Source organism: Ictidomys tridecemlineatus, chromosome 3 (assembly GCF_052094955.1).
Source record: "Ictidomys tridecemlineatus isolate mIctTri1 chromosome 3, mIctTri1.hap1, whole genome shotgun sequence".
Taxonomy (NCBI): Eukaryota; Metazoa; Chordata; class Mammalia; order Rodentia; family Sciuridae; genus Ictidomys; species Ictidomys tridecemlineatus.
In genome coordinates this window covers 47,108,066-47,115,977 of record NC_135479.1, presented here as the reverse complement: position 1 = coordinate 47,115,977, position 7,912 = coordinate 47,108,066, and the positions used below count along the sequence as shown (strand labels likewise).

At 43.6% G+C, this 7,912-nt stretch overlaps 1 protein-coding gene across 1 annotated transcript; it reads right to left on the bottom strand.

Annotated features, from left to right (window-relative positions):
• Positions 1 to 2,855: 2,855 nt before the first annotated feature.
• On the bottom strand, positions 2,856 to 3,824 carry LOC144375638 (olfactory receptor 2T3-like). The gene has a single exon (XM_078041089.1). It carries the CDS (start codon positions 3,822 to 3,824, stop codon positions 2,856 to 2,858), a length of 969 nt encoding a protein of 322 aa, XP_077897215.1.
• Between the last annotated feature and the right edge of the window lie 4,088 nt (positions 3,825 to 7,912).

The following is a 7,912-nucleotide window of genomic DNA, read 5'->3' as shown; positions in this document are numbered from 1 at the left end:
TCTTCCCACCTCCAGCCTCAAGCTACCTATTAGAGTAGCCTGTAATCTCAGGGGCTTGGGAGGCTGTGTACTCACAGGAGTACTGTGAGTTCAAAGCCAGCCTCAAATTAGCAAGACCCTAAAAAATTCAGTGAGATCCTGATTCTAAATAAAATATATAGAGTTCTGAATATGCAGCTCAGTGGTTAAGTGTCCTTAGGTTCAACCTCCAGTACCAAATAAATTTTTTAAAAATAGTAAAACATATCATAAACTATAGTGTTCTATCTGAATTAGTGTAATGTACTTAATAACAATGATTTTAAAATTTTAATTTAACTTGCACTGTTACAAAAAATGTAAAAATGCACATATTAATGGGGTGCTATGTAATGTTGGACACATGTATACATTATGCAATATTCATATTAAGCCAAAATTTATTCCTTTAAACACTAATTGTTTCCTCATGGTGAAAACTTTCAAAATCCTTTCTTCCAGTTTTTTTTAATGGAAAGTATATTATTAATAACAATAATTTTTAAAAATCATGCTAATAGGACACAAGTACAAAATGTAGATAGGAGCATTATTTAAAATTGCTAAAAACTGAAGACAACATTCATCAACAATAGAAGGTATTAATAAATAATGGTATAGTTAGGAAATTTAATCCTACACATGAAAATCAATAAATCCATGGTACTTACAACAGGGATCAACTGCATAAAACACAATCGTATAAAGCCAGATAAAGCAGATCTGTCGAAACCACGCACAGTCACTGTGGGTGCCCACACACTTGATTGGGGTGGGCACCTATGGTCAGGTATTCCAGGGCATAATAATAATTGTAAAAATTCCAAAAACTAATTGTTACATTAAGTTCAAGGCAGCCCAGGGCACCTCCTCCTCAGGAAATTTGATTAAGAAGTTTCTCTTCCTCATCTTAAAAATGACATGAGAAAAGTCACAGGCTTCCAAAGGCTGTCAGAGGTCACACGGCTCTTCATTAGTTGAGTGGCATTGGCTAGAACTCAGAGGACAGCTGGGAATCCTCCCCTTTCACATCTCTATCTAAACCTCAGATTCCATCTGCAACTTCAACAAAAACTTCCATTTCCCCTTGCACATTGTTCTCCAGAGTGGTAAACAGATAAGCAAAGCACTTGTTAAAAACCAAGAAAACAAAAAGCCAAGTAAAATCCCATAAACTTGATGGAAGGGTGACACAGGATGGACTTCCCAATGACACCAGCAAAAAAATAAGTGCAATGATACCAACCAGGCCCTGATGGTGTAGGATGACTTACAGTGCTGGTGTTCACTTGATCGGCTTTGTTCCTTTTATGTATTTAGTTTAATCACATCAGTCTGTATACCTAGGAACCTAACTACCTTTAGACAAGCTCCTTTTTCTTCATAGATGACCCTTCTGACCCAATTCAGGCAAATTCCCCTAATAAAACCTGCAGGAGTGATGGTCAGCTAGAAACATAGCATGGAGCTGCCATGGCTGGCAGAGGCTGCTTTTCAGCCCTGATGATGGTGCTCTGGCCCCAAAGCACCCAGCTTCCCTTCCTTGGTGGTAAATAAAGTGAGGTCAGGGTGCCACCTGGCATGACTGATGACCTCAGGACTCCTGTCTCTTTCTTGCCTCTTAGTCAGAGATGATGTATGTTTTCCCACCTCCTTACGTTCCAGAAGCAATCAACACACAGGTTGTATTGGTCTTGAAAGCAACTGTGATCTGGTGCTGGAAGACACACAGACATATCCTTGGCACCATGATACTTGGCAGGGAGGGCACAGACTAGTCACCAGTCCAAAATCATTTCACTGGTTTCCCTAGTTTCAAAGAAAAAGCTTGGCTTGCTAGGCTGAGGCAGAACAATCTTAGCAAGGCTCTATACAACTTAGTGAGACCCTCTCCCATAATTAAAAAAAAAAAAAGGTTGAGGATGTGGTTTTGTGGTTAAGCACTCCTGGTTCAATCCTTGGTACCAAAATAAATAAATAAATAAATAAATAAATAAATAAATAAATAAATTTTAAAAAAATTGCTTAGACGTATAAATTTCCTAAATTCCCATCCTCCAAGACAGTTTTTATAGTCAATGTAAATACAGTACACCACTGTCTACAGTAGTGTAAATTCCAAAGAATTATATATGAAGCCACTTTTATTTACATCCTGTAAAATTAAATGAACCTATTATCTCCCTGGACTTTAATATTAATGACTTTTTTCAGCAGTATTAATACCACTGGTGTTTACACCATAAAGCTCACTTTTTAAGTTTGTTCTTTTTAGATATACATGACAGTAGAGTGTATTGTGACATATCATACATATACAGAGTATAACTTATTCTAATTAGGGCTCATTCTTGTGGTTGTACATGATGTGAAGAATCAAAGCTCTTTTAACATTGAGAAAACCATGCCCCTCTGTACTTATTGAGGCACGGTATCAGACTGCTGGGAGCACATGGCTATCACAGATCAGTGATGGCTTACAGAGCAGCTGAGAGTGAGGGAGCAGCCAATGGCCCCTCCAGGGCTCTACAAGGTCTGAGGTCTGCACAGTGAGTCTCTGTTAAGGCTAAGGCTGGCACTTAGGTCTCACGGATATTACCTGTGAACCCAGGATGGAGGGAGGTTAGAAAAAGATGCTAGGTCAACTAAAGTGACAGTTTTCAATGGATTTCAAGAAGTAAAATACACTGAGATGAACAGGATAAATAAGCAGAGTGGAGGAGAACCTCCAGGCAGGGGAGTGGGACTGAGGGAGGGATCCACATTGGGCCCTGGGTCCCAAGGACAACAGACAGGAGAGATCAGGAGAGGAGAAGGGACAGAGGAGAAAAGCAGGCTCACTCCCAGGCACTCCCTCTTAGGTTTCCTCTCACGACCCTTCGGTGGCACCACCTTGACTGAACCAGTCTCCTCAGAGTCAACGTGATGTCTTTGTTGCGGAGGCTGTAGATGAGGGGGTTCAGCAAGGGAGTGAGGATGGTGTAGACGGCTGACACCATCATATCCTGCTGCACTGTGTGATAGGAGCCGGGGAGCATGTAGGTGTAGACAGTGGCACCAAAGAAGAGCAACACCACGGTCATGTGGGAGGAGCAGGTGGCCAGCGCCTTCCTGCGGCCCTTGGCTGAGCTTGTCCTGTGGATGAGGAGCAGGATGAGGGTGTAGGAGCTGGAGATGACCAGGGTGGGCACGAGGAGCATGAGGATGCAGCACAGGTATATGAGCATCTTGTAGAGGTTGACGTCCGAGCAGGAGAGCCTCAGCAGGGCAGGGATCTCACAGAAGAAGCTCAGGATCTTTCTGGACTTGCAGAAGGAGAAGCTCATGGTGATGGGGGTAAGCAGCAAGCCATCCAGTGTTCCCAGGAACCAGCATCCGGACACCATCAGCCGGCAGACCCTGTGGTTCATCAACAGTGGGTAATGCAGAGGTCTACAGATGGCAGCATATCGGTCGTAGGCCATGGCCGACAGAAGAAAACATTCAGCTCCTGCCAGGGTCAGGTAGAAGAACATCTGGATCCCACAGCCTGTGGAGGAGATGATATGGTCTCCTGTGACCTGGCCCACCAGCATCTTGGGCACGGTCACAGAGATGTACATGAGATCCATGAGAGACAGCTGGCTGATGAAAGAGTACATGGGGGTCCAGAGGCGGGGCTCTGAGTGGATGAGAAGAATGAGGAGGGCGTTCCCAACTAGGGCCATCAAGAAAATGATGAAGGTCATAATATAAAGGAGCGTGGCATTTGGGGTGTCCCCAAAGAGCCCCACAAGGATGAAACTGGTGCTCAAGTTTGATTCCATGAAATTTCCTTCCCTGCATGCATATCTATCAGCTAGTTTCACCTAAGAACAATGAGGACTGTGACTTTACCTCCATCACACCTGCGTGACTGTCCTAGTGTGCTTGGGTAAGACATGTACCTTGAGCTACTTCTCCAAACACTGGGTTAAACTGAGGTGGAATCCTAAGTTTAAATCTTAGGGAACTGAAGCTGTGTGCAGCCCCAAGTAACTGGATTAAGCAAGCTGGATGAAGCTGCTCCTGAATCTTGGGACCCGCTGGCTCATCCAGGACTCAGTGCTGGACGTTACAGGGAGGCATCTGTCAACATTAATAATATAAATGGAGCTAAAATCATACCCCAAACCTTCTGAAAACTTGTAGTCTCCTCCAGTATTCTCTCCTCATATGTCTCCATCATGGCAGGGCAGGGAGCAGAAATGGCTGGCCACCCTCAAAACCCACATGAAGTCTAAGGGTTTTAATCCACCTACCACCCTGCAGGGACATTATATGTATAAGAAATGGCAGAAATAAAAGTTGGAGATGCCCTAAATACCCACTATTTAGTTTGAAAACGAACTAAGCACTTCTTTTTCCTTCTTAGGATGCCATTTCTCCCCTAAAATAGAGCCCAACATTCCATGTGCAATGACTCTGTGAGTGAATGTAGTTGAAGGACCAGGGGAAGCAGTTGTTCTAAAACTCATCTCTGCAGCTTCAGCCTGTCCCAGGGAACCCTCTAGCCCTGCATTCCACTCAGAAAACCAGTAGAGTCCTCCCCTGGTATCCACAGCTTTTCTCAGGAACAGCTTCACCTGAGATGCACCTGCAGGTGTTCAGCTGACTGGCTGAAAACACGCTGGGCATGTGGACAATTGTCCTGCACTCTGAGTTAAGGAGATGTCAGGCTGCAGACCACTGAGGGGTGGGAGTTCCATGACTGGCCCAGGCTAGTCAGCCCAGGGCTGCTGCAATGCCAGGGCAGAGCAGCACACGGAGAAAAGTCACACAAGAGCCGAGATGCAGGTACACACAAAGCAAAACACAGTGAACGGTGGGCAGGCGGAAAAAGTGAGCATTCAGGAAAGTTCAAGTGGGAATCATGCAGGAGACAGAAGCAAGGATCAGCATCCACAGTGTTCCCTGATCACCTTCCCAATGCAGAGTTCAGAAAACTTGGGCAGGGCAAGCCTGTGCTTCACTCCTCAGCTCTCCAGTGAATGAATCTACACCACAGCAACCCAGTGAAGCTGTCCCCATCCTAAAGCCAGGCAACTGGGTACATTTAGGAGGCAAGTAGGGAGTTACATCAGCAAGCAGCTTCTTCACCTGAGGGAGCTGAGGTGTGCACCTGCTGTGTGACCTTCACCTGCTGAGCAAGCGTGGGCCAGCTCCCTGGGGGAACCGAGGAACCTGCAGCCACCACTTGTCATCTATGCATCTACCCCATGCTTGGCCTGCACTCTGACCAGGCACCCACAGTCCTAAGCTTCTCCAGAGGTTCATCTTTCTGACTTTTATTGCTGTTGTGCTTTTGATTTGTTTTCCGAGTATATTGTAACTTTCCACTCACAAGAAACATGGGAGTTGCACATATTTGCCGTTTTTGAGGTGAAGCTATAAAATACTCCATCTTGGGGGCTGGGGTTGTAGTTCAGTGATAGAGTACTTGCCTAGCATATGTGAGGCCCTGGGTTCAATCCCCAGCTCCACATGAAACTAAATGAAAACAATAAAGTTATTGTGTCCATCTACAACTAAAAAATATTAAAAAGAAAAATAAACAACAAACCTCCATCTTTTTCAGGAGGATATGGCACATTTTTTAAAAGCAATTTTTTCCAGTTTAAAATCATGTTTTCATATTTGATATTTATGAAGCCTCACTCTATAAACTAAATCTGAATTTAAGAAAGGTAGGATCATGCAGAATATATTCAGAACATAATCAGAGTAGGAACCCAGACAGGATTAAAGGTCCTATCTTTGCTCTCCTTCCTAGTCTGTAACGGCTTCTGTGTACCACCCCCAAATTTCTTCAAGTACTCTTCAATACAATCAAGCATTCCCTTCAGTACCCTAATCAAGCAAGGGTAGGGACTCCACATGCCTTCTCCATGCCACCTGACAGACTTATAATCCCATAGTAGGGTCACATGAAACCCATTCACCGTTTGTAACAGTCCTCCTAATTGTGTCCAACTTCACTCCATAAGCCCCAAAGTTCAAAGGAGCTTGTGCCTGACATGTTAAAATCAAAACAGCTCCCAAACCATCCCTTCTGATTCTGTGTGAGTGGCCAACCACACAGACACCAGGCTGTGTGAAGGAGACCAGGGGCAGGTGTAGACCACAACTGCAAAGGGCATCAGGCTACAGCTGCAGCCCAGCTGCCCTCCTTGCTTCTGACTGTGTGATCTCAGGGGAGACGCTAACATCACTGTCCTTTCTCAGAATCCAGTCAAGCAGCATAAGTACTCTGTGTTTGTGAATCTCAAGACACATTCTATTCCCACATCCAAACTTGGTCTAAGCCTTCTTTCTGGGTGGGGTGAACCTCCTTCCCCATCGCCCTCCACCCTCTGGGCTCAGAGTCCTCCCTTCAAGATCTGTCTCCTTGTTACCTAACTTGAAATGGAGAGGGGTGGGAGGCTGCTCTTGGTGCCCACAGTGGGTGGGATGTGTGCACTTCCCAGCATGGTGAGGTACTGACACTGGGCTTGCATTTCAAAGATGAAAACTAAGCCTGAGCCTAAGTTGCAGGAAATGGCAAGTGCCCAATAGCATAGAGGAGCAGCAGAGCAGTAGTGGCATGGCAAGGTGAGCCTGCTGAACTGTGGAGACCTCAATGCCAAAGGCATGTCTGGGAGAAGAGACAGGCTTATTAATAAACAGTACTGGGGAAACTGGAGATGCAAGGGTGGAAGAATGAAACTAGATCTCTGTCTCTCAGCAGGCCCAAAAGTCAACTCAAAGTGGATCAAAGACCTAGGAATTAGACCAGAAACTCTGCAACTGCCAGGAGAAAACATAGAAGCAACACTCTGTATACTAACTCAGATACCAACTTCCTCAACAGCACCCCTAAAGTTCAGGAAATAATGCCAAGAGTTTAAAATGGGATGGCATCCAATTAGAAAAGCTTCTGCACTACAAAGGAATCAAGAGAGAAGCAAGAACCTACAGAGGGGAAGAAATATTTGCCAACTACATATAGGGGACTAATATCCAATATATAAAAAGAGCTCAAACAATTTAACACCAAAATACAGATAATCAGATCAATAACTTGGCGAATGTACTAAACAGACACTTGTCAAAAGAAGAAATACAAATGTCAAGCAAATATATGAAGCACTATTTTTAGTAGTCAGAGCATTGCAGATCAAAACTACATTGAGATTTCATCTCATTCCAGTTAGAATGGCAATCATCAAGAATACAAATAATATAAATGCTGATGGGGATGTGAAAAAAATGATCACTTATACACTGTTAGTAGGATTGTACATTAACTAGTACAACCATCATGGAAATGAGCAGTGGTCTGACCCAGCTATACCACTCCTTGGTACTTATTCTAAAGAATTAAAGTCAGCATACTGCAGCAATATATGCATAGCCCTGTGTATAGCAGCACAGTTCACAATAAGTTATGGAACCAGCTCAGTTGCTTGCCAAAAGATGAATGAATAAAGAAATTGTGAGAATATATATATATATACACACACACAAACACACACACTGGAGTTCTACCCAGCAACAAGGAAGTAGATGGACAGGAGAACAATTCCTAGGTTTTTGATCCTTTGATGCTAAGGGAATAAGCTAGACTCAGAAAATCCAGGTTTGCATATTTTCTCTCATATGTGGAAGTTAGAGAGAAAAAGTGGGAAAAATGAAAGCAGAAGGGAGACCAGTATCATAGAGGATGGGGATTGGAGGAGGGAAAGAGGGAAAAGGGAAGCACAGGGGAATGAAGTATAATCATAATTCCTTAATACATATATTTTTAAAAATTAAGAAACAGAATACACAAGCATGCTACTTTATAGAACACACAAAATTAATAGAAAAATGTATACAAATTAAAAGATTGGCAAAT